This window comes from Triturus cristatus, chromosome 1_1 (assembly GCF_964204655.1).
Source record: "Triturus cristatus chromosome 1_1, aTriCri1.1, whole genome shotgun sequence".
NCBI lineage: Eukaryota > Metazoa > Chordata > Amphibia > Caudata > Salamandridae > Triturus > Triturus cristatus.
In genome coordinates, this window is record NC_140579.1 from 110,162,557 (window position 1) to 110,176,029 (window position 13,473).

The 13,473-nt window shown below is 51.2% G+C and overlaps 1 protein-coding gene and 1 long non-coding RNA gene across 4 annotated transcripts in view; one reads left to right on the plus strand and one right to left on the minus strand.

Moving 5' to 3' along the window:
• LOC146869682 (uncharacterized) overlaps positions 1 to 13,473 on the plus strand; it is a 64,986-nt gene that overhangs the window by 32,777 nt on the left and 18,736 nt on the right. The gene's annotated exons all lie outside the window — the stretch shown is intronic.
• The window catches only part of LOC146869683 (major histocompatibility complex class I-related protein 1-like), a 202,556-nt gene continuing 190,527 nt past the window's right edge, over positions 1,445 to 13,473 (minus strand). For both annotated transcript variants that reach the window (XM_085610347.1, XM_085610432.1), the window contains exon 6: positions 1,445 to 2,843. In XM_085610347.1, the coding sequence (XP_085466473.1) occupies positions 2,608 to 2,843 (236 nt within the window). In that variant the 3' untranslated portion in view covers positions 1,445 to 2,607. The remainder of the gene's footprint in view (positions 2,844 to 13,473) is intronic.

Here is a 13,473-nt window from a genome sequence, read left to right on the forward strand (position 1 = left end):
TTGAAACATTTTAAAAGTGCTTTTCACACTAAGATTAAAGCACAGGAGGCATAAATCTCTGTTGAGAGAAAGAAGTGCTCTGAAAATATGTGACCTATAGATCTCTGGAGACCCCAACGCCTCGATGACACGAGAAAAATGTAGGAACACAGGCAGTAGAACATTTGTTACCAATTGTAATTCTCTCCATTTTTGGCTTCCAAATGTAAGCCAGTGAGCAAGGGAGAAAACATTTTCAAAATGCCTCAGAATCACAAGGGTAGCTCAAAATTCAGACTTCTACAAATAAGCACTAGTCCTAAACTCAGCATTGTGCGCACATTTATAAAAACCACCGGCTTCCTTTGAACCATAGATTGCTCCATATGAACCGAGCATTTTTTGTACACAAAGAAAAATCCTTGTAAGCTGCAGCTCACCTGGTGCACTGCATCTTTGCATATATATACACGTCATAAGCCATGCAAGTATTATATTAACATTCACAATGTACTGCTATCTAAAGGATGAAGTCGATAACTAAAGAGACATCCTATAGAAACCCACTCATACTGAGACCTCTTGAAAAGAACATGGAGCCTCGAGTCTCCACTGATAAAGGCAGTGACATCGGTTCATGAGGGAGGAATGGACAAGAGGCTTCCCGGAGACTGTCGGCGTGGCTACTCATGTACCTGACATCACTATTTAGGGTACCAGAAGCAAACCTGCCAACTACAGGCAACACCAAAACTTAATAGTTTACAACCATCACACTACTCCAAATCCAGCAAAGTCAGAATCCGCACCCCACCACTCGCCTGACCCTTTACCCCACCACTCGCCTGACCCTTTACCCCACCACTCGCCTGACCCTTTACCCCACCACTCGCCTGACCCTTTACCCCACCACTCGCCTGACCCTTTACCCCACCACTCGCCTGACCCTTTACCCCACCACTCGCCTGACCCTTTACCCCACCACTCGCCTGACCCTTTACCCCACCACTCGCCTGACCCTTTACCCCACCACTCGCCTGACCCTTTACCCCACCACTCGCCTGACCCTTTACCCCACCACTCGCCTGACCCTTTACCCCACCACTCGCCTGACCCTTTACCCCACCACTCGCCTGACCCTTTACCCCACCACTCGCCTGACCCTTTACCCCACCACTCGCCTGACCCTGCACCCCACCACTCGCCTGACCCTGCACCCCACCACTCGCCTGACCCTGCACCCCACCACTCGCCTGACCCTGCACCCCACCACTCGCCTGACCCTGCACCCCACCACTCGCCTGACCCTGCACCCCACCACTCGCCTGACCCTGCACCCCACCACTCGCCTGACCCTGCACCCCACCACTCGCCTGACCCTGCACCCCACCACTCGCCTGACCCTGCACCCCACCACTCGCCTGACCCTGCACCCCACCACTCGCCTGACCCTGCACCCCACCACTCGCCTGACCCTGCACCCCACCACTCGCCTGACCCTGCACCCCACCACTCACCTGAGCCGCTACCTTCCCTCCCCCCCCTTATACAGAGGCAAAGCCATTAGTGCAGTAAAAAAGGAACTCCTTTCAGTGTGTTACACTGAGTCCTGAATAGGTCAAACCCGGTCTGGTCTTTGCACGTGGCCCCTGGGGGGAGGGGTTCTTGCCAGGCAGTTTGTGACGGACTGATCCTACTAGGGGTAAGGTCGGTACTGATTTGTGGAAGGAAGGCCTTTATTTAGAGATGCACGGTGGGTGGAAAACGATGGAGTGGAATGTGGTCCAGGTGACTGCCAATGGCTGAGATGAAGACAGGCAGCTGAACCCCTGCACAGTGTCTGTCTCCTTCCGCGCCAGGGGCTCTTTAGCGCCTCTGTGCAGACTGACAAACAAGAGATACTCTGAGAAGAGACGCAGCCATGAAGGGTCTTTGCTCCCTACACATCTGGGGACCAGCCCAGCCCCCGTCACACTGAGCCTGAGACATGTGCAGCTGTGAGCAGGCCTTGGTGCCTGGATGGAGGAACAGCACAAGCCCCTCAGAGAAGAGGGAGTAAAGGAGCTGTGTCTGGAGGGGCCGTTCCGGGGGCCAGGCCACGTGTGACTGAAGCTCAGGCATGTGCAGCTGTGAGCCGGCCCTGTTGCCTGGAGGGAGGGACAGTACCACCCCTCAGAGAAGAGGAAATAAAGCACCTGGTCTGGAGGGGCCACTCTAGGGGCCCAGAGCAGGGGCCAGGCCACGTGTCACTGAAGCTCACACATGTGCAGGTCCTGGTGCCTGGACAAAGGGACAATCCCAACCCCCCAATCAAGAGGGAGTAAAGCACCGGGTCTGGAGGGAGCACCGCAGGGGCCCAGAGCAGGGGCCAGGCCACGTGTCACTGAAGCTCCGACATGAGCAGTTGTGAGCAGGTCCTGGTGCCTGGACAAAGGGACAATCCCAACCCCTCAATCAAGAGGGAGTAAAGCACCGGGTCTGGAGGGGGCCCAGAGCAGGGGCCAGGCCACGTTTCACTGAAGCTCACACGTGCAGGTCCTGGTGCCTGGGGGGGAGGGAAAGCACAAGCCCCTCAGAACAGGCAGTAAAGCATCGGGTCTGGAGAGGGCACTGAGTGTCCAGAAGACTTCAAGTCCAGTGTAACGCTGAGGTTTGAATTACACTGAGGTGGTCTCGATTCATCATCATCGCTTCTTCCTGGAACCCCTGGCTCGTGCTGCTTCTGACGACACTTCCGGTGCTGGACCCAGTGGTGAAAAGGTGCTTTAAATGTTCCTGTTTCCATATCACTGCCGCCACCAGCACTATAAGCACCGCCAGCACCGGCAGAACCAGCCAAACAAGCTGGAGCCTCCGATGAGCATCTGAAACAGAAACACAAAGTATAAATATATTGTTCACAATCTATAGTGAAGTCATTTATGGGCAGAGCTTGGGAGGGGAGCTTCAGACACTCCTCAGGTGCGCCCCACAAACAGCTTCTAGGCACTTTATGAACCCTGCGTGACTGCGTCTCTGCAGTCACAGGTCATAACTCATAGTCTACAAGGCCTCCAGCAGCCTCAGAGGGCAACAGGCCCGGTTAGAAAGGAAGCCCCCCTCCCTACCTCCACACATCAATTTAATAGTTTTTCGTTATTTCATACACTAAAAGCGCGCACTAGCTGCAGTAATGGCACTGTAGGAAAAAGTAACAACAAATATGAGTTAAATCAATGAATTTAGGGAAAAAGTAAAAAACAAATCATTAATAGGATTCAGCATGAAAAGATCTGTTAAAAAGTGCTGTTAAAGTGATCGGACCACTGAAAGCGGCTGGAGCCTGAATCCTGGCTCAGCTCTGGGTCCTGTCGAAATATGTCTCTCTCTGGAACATTTGAGTCTCGGCGTCGGCTCAACACCCTGTGATTCTGAGCAAATCACAATGTCCCTGCCGTGCCTACAAACAATGCATGTGACCTTGTGCAATGTAGCTGGTGTTCATGTAAAGCGCTGTAAAACCTCCAGGTCGAGTTTGTGCTATAAAAAAAATGCAAAAAAATGGACAGAGGTAAAAACAAAGCATTAATATAAAAAAACAGAGGTAAGCGTCGATTTAGTGTCTGATGTGTACAAAGTGACACAAGAAAAATCTGCATAAATAGCGGCTCCCCCACTTACATTGGTTGATTTTGGGCAAATATTTTATTTCACCCAAACTCTTTTTTTGTTTTTATTCACGTATGAAGGCCCTTTCACATATGTGCGGTCAGAATACCAGTTATATATAAAAACCTACTGTGTTTAATAGACTATAATTTAGTTTCATAACAACCTTGCCCACATATAGGGTTCACTCGACAACTGTCTTGTGTCTCACTTCTATTCTAGTGCTGTCACCAGTGAGAGGACAGGGGCAGGAATGGTTCCAAATTCATGTTTAAAAAACTATCAGTGGAGTGAAAATGGACTTATTAATGTCAAAGCTTCCACATCTTACAGAAATACACTTTTTTGGAAATTTGAATTCTGAAGAGATGTGATCATATTTTATGTGATGTTTGTTGCATGATTTACATTGCAAATATTTTGAGGGCTCGGATCGTACACCGGCTCTATGAGCCAAGCACGACCCTTGGCTCAGCTCTTCCTGTTAATTTGTTGGTTCGACCACCGCTAATTAATGAGTGACAAATGTCCCACTGCCCCCCACCCACACGCACAGGGTGAATTTCTAGTGCCAGAGACTTCCACAGACTTATTCAGACACACAGCAGGACTCTCTGGACACAACAGCCCCCTGGAACACAAGGACTAGACAGTGAACCCCTTTACTCTGTCTCAGGAGTCCCTAGATTTGTGCCTGGTCAGTGAGGTACTCGGAGTCAAGTGATGAGGACACCTTTCACTCACTTAAGAGTGACGGGCACACGCACTCCACTCACGAGGACATGCCACGCACACCAGTTGGTGTGTGCAAGGCCATCCTGCCTGCCATTTATTTTACAGCTTAAGCAAGAACCCTGAGCTACTCCCTTGGTCAGTCTTGTGGTCTTGGAGTGGAAAGGGCCCAAATTAATAGTCTGAGTTCTATCCGACAAGAAGATCGACATCCACTTTAGAGCATTTCCTTGGAGGCCAATTTCCCTGAGTCTCCTGAGCAGAGTCTGATGGGAGATTGTGTCGAAGGCTGCAGATAAGTCAAGCAGCACAAGTACCACTGCTTGACCATTGTCCAATGACATTCTGATGTTATCATTTCCTGCAACCAAAACCAGAGTGTGATGGATAAAGGCAGTTCGAGGTTTTGACAAATTCAGACAGATGTTTATTAATGTGCTTCTCTAAGATCTTTCTCTGGAGAGGAAGCAACGAGATAGGGTGATAGTTAGATAAGTCCTCCAGGGGTGCTTTAAGATTTTTTTCGGATGAGAATTATTTGCGCCGCCTTCCACTCGAGGGAAATGGCCTTCTTTCATGGAACAGTTGAGGATTGAGCAGATAGGAGTCGCAAGTTGTTTGGAGAGCAGGGAGGTGGTATTAGCGGGAATAATATCTAGCAGCGAGCCAGATTTAACTATCTTTAATAGTGACTCTACATCTTCGGGCACGAGTGCAGGAAAGTTATCCAATGTCTGAGCATTCGATGTGGTCATTGGATAGTTTATCTTAATTTCTTTCTGGGTGCTACCAGCTAAAATAATGTTATCATAAATCAATTCAATTTTCTGAATGAAATTATTTGCTAAATTGTCACATAAGGCTTGGGAAGGAGCTGCCTCACTGTCGCATGCCTTAGTATTAGTGAAAGATTTTAAGATCTGGTAGAGGGTTCTAGGTGTGTTCCCAGCTTGTTCAAGTTGCAGCACAATGCGAGTTTTAAAAGCAATTTTTATGATATTGAACCAGAGCCTTTTTATATCTTTCTTTGTCCTGTATGTCATGTGAGTGGCGCCAAAGACGTTCCAGTTTTTTACAGAGACTCTTCTCTGTCCGGAAAATTGGAAAAAAAACACGCTGTCTGGGTCGTCTAATAAGGCGCAGGCAGTTTCAAGGGGGCTAGGAGATCAATGGTGGTTTTCAAAGTGGAATTAAAACAGGCCAGGCGCTCCTCCACACTTTTTAAGTATGGGGTCTGAGGTGTTGGAATTATATGCTGGAAATGGTCGGGCATACGTTTATGGCACTGTCTATACCATCTAACAGTTGTTATGGGGGACACCGTGGGTCCTCGGACCTCTAATTTGGAAATCAATTAATGAATGGTCTGACCACGTCAAAGGGCAAGTTGCTCCACAGCAGATATTGGGGGAGCTGGTTAGAATTAAGTCTAATGAGTGCCCTGCAGAGCTAGTGTGGCCGTTGTTGATCTTTATTAACTCAAGCGTGATAAGATCTGCCAGAAGTGAGGCGGCATCTTGATTAACGCACAAGTTACTTACCTTCGGTAACGATATCTGTAAAACATTAGTTAGTTAGATTCCTTACCTTAGAATATCCCCAGGCGTCAGGCTGGATCTGGAAAGATGTTTCATCAGCAGTACCCCTGCGTGTCGATAGGCGCCGTCTGCGGCTCTGCGTCTGTCGTCGGCTCCGCGTCTGTCATCGGCGTTGTGATCGCCGGGATGAAGTCGGAGTACTTGGACGCCGCCGTCACGCACTGACGTCAGTTCTGTACATAGCCTTCCGTGCCAGGAACACAGAGCTATGCAAGAAACCGACACTGGTGGCATGAAACTAGGGCCCTGAAAGGGATGACCTTAACCTTAGATATCGGTTCGCAGAACGGGAAGGATGGGTGGGGCAGTAAGGAATCTAACTAATGTTTCTTACAGATATATCGTTACCGAAGGTAAGTAACTTGTGCATCTGAAAAACATGTTAGTTAGATTCCTTACCTTATAATAGATACCCCAGCAATACCAACCCCGGTCGTGGGTCTGCGAACCAAGATCACACCAGGAAGTCCTGGAGAACGGAACGGCCAAAGAAGCAGTCTCTCCGGACTTGCGTGGCCAGGTAGTAATGCTTGACGAACGTGTGCAGCGAGGCCCACATAGCTGCCTGACAAATGTCCTGTAGAGGGACTCCCAGTCCCAAGGGAGTAGTAGCCGCTGTGGCCCGAGTGGAATGGGCCCTTAGCCCCACAGGAGGATCCTTCTTAGCCAAGGAATAACAGACAGACAAAACGACCCACCGAGAGATGGTTCGCCTGTGCACTGCCCGCCCCTTGTTAGCGCCCACGTAGCCAACGAAGAGTTGGTCGTCCACCCGGAACTGTTTTGTGTGATCCAGATAAAAGGAGAGCGCACGTTTTGGGTCCAGACGGTGGAGCCTCTCTTCCTCTTTCGAGGGAGGCGGAAAGAAGGTGGGTAAGGTAATGGACTGCCCAATGTGAAAGGCAGTAACCACCTTAGGAAGAAAAGAAGGGCAAGTCCTCAGAACAACCTTGTCCTGATGGACAGAGAGGAAAGGCGGTTTAGAAGAAAGAGCCTGGAGCTCACTCACTCTTCTGGCAGAGGTGATGGCAACCAGGAAAGCAGTCTTGAGAGTCAGAAGACGAACAGGACAGTTATGAAGTGGCTCAAAGGGAGCGCACATCAGATAAGTTAACACCAGATTCAAGTCCCACTGAGGCATTACAAAGGAAACCGGAGGAAACATGTGAGTAATGCCTTTCAAGAATCTATTGACAACAGGGGACTTGAAAAGAGAAGGCTGATCAGGAAGCCTCGAAGGCTGAAACAGCTGAAAGATATCCCTTGACGGTGCCCAGAGCAGAGCCCTGCGGGGCCAGGGAAAGAAGAAAGAGGAGAACCTCAAAGAGGGGCGGAAAGGGGATCCACAGCCTTTGCTGTGCACCATGCCACAAATTTGTTCCACCTGCACGCGTATACCGTTTTAGTGGAGGGACACTGGCTGCCAGAATGACATCACAGACTTCAGGAGGCAAGTCAAATGGTATCAACTGTCGCCGCTCAATCTCCACGCATGGAGGTGGAGGCTGGACAGGTTCGGGTGGAGGACCGTCCCCTGCTGCTGCGACAGAAGGTCCTCCTGAAGAGGCAGTTGAATCGGGGGATCGATTGGCAGACTGAGTAGCTCGGGATACCAGTATCTTCGTGCCCAATCTGGAGCCACAAGGATGACTTGGGCCCGGTGGTGCCTGATCTTCTTCAGCACTCTGGGCAGAAGTGGTATAGGCGGAAAGGCGTATAACAGACCGCAACTCCACTCGCGACGAAAAGCGTCTCCGAGCGAGTGCCGCCTTGGAAATTCCAACGCGCAGAACTGATGACATTGCGTGTTCTCTTCGGTGGCGAATAGATCTACCCAAAGGCTCTCCCCACTGCCGAAAGAGACCTTGCGCCATGTCCGAGTTCAGACGCCACTCGTGATCCATCATGCACCGACACCTGAGTTCGTCCGCCCTGGCGTTCAGAGAGCACGCCAGGTGTTGAACCACCAGGGTGATGCCCTGATGTCCCAGCCATGTCCAGAGGCGCAAAGCCTCCTGACAAAAGGTCCACGACCCCACCCCGCCCTGTTTGTTGCAATACCACATGGCGGTGGTGTTGTCCGTGAACACCTGCACTACACTTCCCCGGACAGAGGGATGGAATGCCTTCAGTGCAAGCCGCATCGCCTGCCGCTCCAATAGGTTGACATGGAGCCGGGACTCCGCCGGAGACCAGAGGCCTATGACCTCTGCTTTCCCCATGTGGCCCCCCCATCCCAGGAGGGACGCATACGTCACCACTACGTGCTCCGGTTGGGGTAGGGAGAGGGATCTGCCATTGACATAAACGTGAGCCATCACCACAATTGTCTTGCAGTGCCCTTCGAGATCAGGACGTGGTCGGACAGGTTGCCCTGATGTTGAGTCCACTGTATCTTCAGGTCCCACTGCAGAGCCCGCATCCGCCACCTGGCGTAATGTACCAGCAGGATGCAGGAGGCCATCAGACCCAGCAGCCGTAGGGCTACCCTGAACAAAACTCAGGATAAAGGCTGAAAGATCGGAATCAGAGCCTGAATATCCCAAACTCTCTGTTCGGGAGGATAGACCAGAAACTGCGCCAAGTCCAGAACCGCTCCGAAGAAGAGTGAACCCCAGCGAATGCAGGAGGTCAGCCGTAGTCTGGAGGTGGGAAACGACTGTTTGGGGTGAGCCCGCCTTCAGCAACCAGTCGTCGAGATAGGGGAAAACTGGAACCCCTAATCTGCGCAGATGAGCTGCGACCACCGCCATCACGTTCATGAACACCCGAGGGGCACTGGTGAGGCCGAAGGGGAGCACGGTAAACAAAGTGCTCGTGGCCTATCGTGAACCGCAGGTAACGCTGGTGGGCCGGCAGGACGGGGATGTGGAAATAAGCATCCTGCAAGTCCAACGCTACCATCCAGTCTCCAGGGTCTAGGGCAGCCAGAACCTGAGCTGTCAGCATCTTGAACTTCTCCTTCCGGAGGAAGACTTTGACGCTCCTGAGGTCCATGAAAGGGCGTAGGCCCCCTTTGCCCTTCTTGGGAACCAGAAAGTAGTGGGAGTAACAACCCCGTCCTACTAATGGGCCTGGAACGTGCTCGATGGCCCCCTTGGCCAAGGGGGCTGTAACATCCTCCTGCAGAAGTTGCAAGTGATCCCCCGACATGCAGTGGTACTGCGGAGGCATGGCTGGAGAGGTCGCCTCGAAGGGGTGGGAGTAGCCCCTTCGGACGATTTGCAGCACCCACCTGTCCGAAGTGATGGTACGCCAGTGGAGCAGATGATGGCGAACTCTGCCTCCCACTGGCGTGGAATGGGCCTGAAAGCTCGGACTAGGAAGGCTTTGAGGAAGATGCTGCGGATGTGGACTGACCGGCTCTCTGTCCCCCTGCTCCGCCACGGTGGAATCCACATCCGCAACCGCGTTGAGGCTGGTTCTGCGGCCTGTGGTTGGACGAACGTGTGGAGGTGCCCCTTCCATGGCCACAAAAGGGGCGAAAAGCAGAAGTTTGCTGGCGCTGGGCCGACAGACCCAAGGACTTGGCCATAGCCCTGGAGTCCTTAAAGCGCTCCAGTGCGCTATCTGCTTTGTCACCAAAAAGGCGACGGCCATCAAAGGGCATGTCCATGAGAGTGCTTTGGACATCCCCTGAAAAATTCTTGGACCTCAGCCACGACGAATCGCCACAGTCTGCGCAATCGCTCTTCCCAGCGAGTCCGTGGTGTCAAGTCCACATCTAATGGAATATCGTGCTTCATCACGCCCCTCAGCAAGAGCCTGGGCGAGCCGTGTCCTGGCTGCCTCTGGACACTGGGGCAGCACGTCCGCCACCGTATCCCACAGAGTGTAACCCAAGACTGAGTGAGGAAAACAGTTTCTTGCCAAACTGTTCCATCCTTTTAGACTCCCGGTCCGGAGGAGCGGACGGGAAGGCGGTTTGGGACGTGGAGGCCTGGATAACCAGACTCTCAGGGGTGGGGTGTACGGACAGAAAGCAGGGGTCGCCCGGAGCTGGGCGCTGGGCCACGCTCCGATCCACAGGAGAGACTGTGGAGGGCTTGGACCAAGTGCCCATCAGAACGTCGGTGAGGGCCTCATTAAACTGCAGCAGAGGCTCCGAAGAGCTTACTGCCGGTTGAAGCACCTCAGTGAGTAGGTTAGTCCTCACGGCCGCTGCAGGGAGCTCCAGGGACAAGGCCTTGGAAGGAGGAGAGATAAAACCAGTGTCAGGTGAAGTGTCTAGACCACTGGCCTCCCCCAGCTCATCTTCCCAGTCCTGACTTAACTGGCACTGCTGTGCCAGAGGGTCCTCAGACCCCTCCCAGTCCTCCCCTTCATCCGTGTCCTGGTAATCGGGCAGAAATGACGGAGCCGGGTCATAGGCGAAAGGCTCACCCATCGATGCCGGGGACGGCACCAAGCGGCGCCGCTCCGATGCCGGACCCAGACTAGGGCTGAAACCAGGGACGGCGTCGGGAGCGACACCATGGGGGTCGGCGCCAGCGAACGAGTCGTGAGGTCAACTGGCATCGACCGGGATCCAGGCCTGGATCCCACGGGGAACTGCGGCATCAGGATCTAAGTCGACGACGGTGCCGGGGCTGAAGCCGCCGGCTCGCTAGGACCCCCAGTCGGACCTGCGGGGCCTGGAGGTGCGCCGGCAGGCCTCGACGACAGGAAGAGAGTCCTCATGGCCACGAGGAAGTCTCGAATCTCGCCCGGAGTCGCATGAAGCCCAGGGTCCGGAGGGTGTGGGGCCGGATGCGACTCCTGCGGCGCCGCGCGGGTGGTGCCACCCGAACCCTCGGCCGAGTCGCGCAAGGGGAGCCAGAAGAGCGATGTCTCTTCTTTGACTTCTTTTTGCCATGCCATGACTTACCTGAGTGCGAGGACTTGGATCCCGATGAGTGGTGAGGACTGCGGCTCCGCGACCGGCCCCTCAACTTCCTCCTCAACCGGGACCTCGAGGAGCTTGCGGGACCGCTCCCGCCTAGCTTTCGACGTCAAGGCCTGGCAGTCGGGGCACGACTTGTCACCGTGGTCGGCCCCAAGACAGTAGACACTGATGGTGGGGGTTGGTAACCGACATCAGTCGGTGACAGACGTCACACGGCTTGAACCTGGGCATCCCTACCGGCACCGAAGTCGACTCGAAAAAGATAGACAAAATGTCAGTCAAAAAATGACTAAGGGTACTCTCTTCCCGGATCTGCGCTTGCTGGTGCGGAAAAAAGAAGAACTGACGTCAGGCCGCGAGGGCGGCTTCTTAAGTACTCCGATGTCCTTCCGGCGATCACGACGACAGACGCTGAGCCGCAGACGACACCTACCGACGCGCAGGGGTACTGCTGACGAAAAATCTTTCCGGATCCAGCCTGACGTCTGGGGATATTCTAAGGTAAGGAATCTAACGCGTTTCTTTCAGATAGTGTTTTCACTGTGAACATTAAAATCTCCCAAAAGCAGGACATTTCTGGTTGAATTAACATGCGGGGAGATAAGTTCCATAAGTTAGGGTGAGAAGTCTGAAAGGGGGCCCGGAGGCCGATAGACAAAGCGCCTTTCCAACTGTATTGAGAGTGTAGGTCAATTCTAAAAACTAAAATTTCCAGTGTATCATTACTTAGTTGATCTAAAGTGGCGATTTTATTAGAGTCTTTTAAATGATGGCAATGCCTCCCCACTAGGGGTGGGCGGAATTTGCGTAATTGCATTACGCAAATCTCCGCGAAACGGTAAAAAATCTCCGAACACGCAGAAATTCCGCGAACACGCGGAATTGCTTGTTCGCGATGCTTTTTCCTGTTCGCAATTGCTATTTGCGTGCTCGAGGAGAAATATCTCGCGAACATGCTTTTTGAGAACGCGAACAAGCTAAAATTTCGCGAAATCGCGGAAAGCAGACTGTTGAGTAATTTCGCGTTCTCCGCGGAACGCAAAATTACGCAAATTCCGCGAGCGGAACGGAATTTGCCGCCCAGGCCTACTCCCCACACCCTTTTTTTTTTTTTCATTTTTTTTTTTTTCAACACGATAGCCTTCAGGGAGTACCACCGCAACTGCAGGATTGGAACTGGGTTTAATCCAAGTTTCTGTCAGAAATCCAATATGAGGCGTTTAGAAGAGAGCAGATGCCAGATGTTAACTGCGTGTTTGGGAAATGATCTAACGTTGCTCAATAGGTAGTTCCAGCCTTGATTGTCTGGAGGAGTCTGGGGAGAAGAGTTTCTCATTGGAGCGGCGGGGTTGATTAATTCCCAAATCGGGTGGCATACTTTTAGTCAATAACTGTTCCAGTTTCATGCTCTGGAATCTGCAGGACCAACACGAAAAGAGGCCTTCCAAATCTACGAGGGAGTTATGCATGGAGTTTACCAAATATCTGCAGTTGTTTAAGTGGCTTTGTCTTATTTTAAAAAGTTTGTGGTTCGTATAAGTGCACGAGTCACCAGTTCTGTTACCTAGCTTTAGATCAAAACCGGCAGGGGTCCTGGCTCCTGGCGACGTCCAGGCACGGACGGGCTCAGACGGGCTTGCCTTAGGTGCGCCAGAGGCGCGCCTGCTGTACGTCGTGCCAGGCATTGATTTATATAGTCCGGCTCGCAGCTAGACTGCTAACCTCCGTTCCTGATTCCACTGGAAGTGCCACAAGGTCACTTCCACTATAACGTAGTCTCCCTCCACTATTACTACCTTCTTGCGACTGCCAGTAGGTAATTAATATATAAATATAATGTTACTTACCCACAGTAAGCATCTGTTCTTGGCATGTAGAGCTGTAAATTCACATGCTTTGCATACTCCTGCCATCTAGTGTTAGGTCCGGATGTTTGCAAGTTGTTTTTCTTCGAAGAAGTCTTTCCAGTCACGAGGTAGGTGACCCCTCCTTTGGGTGATAGTGCGCATAGGCAACGACTCCTGTTTTCCCGCAGAGGGTGAGAATGGAGTTAGTAAAGATAGACTAGAGAGGTCATGCGTATGTATATAAAACAAGCATTTGCAATGCAATAGGTCTCGTTTTAACGCAAGTGAGTGTAAGCTATTGGCATTGTAAATGACAATGCCTTTTATTTATGTTTTAACATAAAAAAATGGGGAAAGTAAAGTGATGCAGCAGAATAAATCAAAAAGAAAGTAACTTCCGGAAGAAAAAATGAATTCATCCCTCTCGAGGACTTAAATCTATGTCCAATTACTTTTTAACTACTAAAAAAATCAATTCTCAGGAGTAGTCCAAAAATGAATGTTTACATATGTTTTTTTCTGAGTAGGACAATACAAATAATTCTATATGCACAGATTATATATACAAACAGCAAAAACAATACATGTATCTAAACAGTCATCATTCCTAGTTACCCTTATTTTATAATACAGATGTGGAAAAAAATCCAAACCATGATTAATAATAGTAATCCGTACAAAAATGAGGATAACCCTAGAGAAAAATTATACACAACCAAGGAACACTTTTCAACCCTCTATCTCAATAGGGATGTGCAATAGATTCTTTAGCTTTTCATTTAAA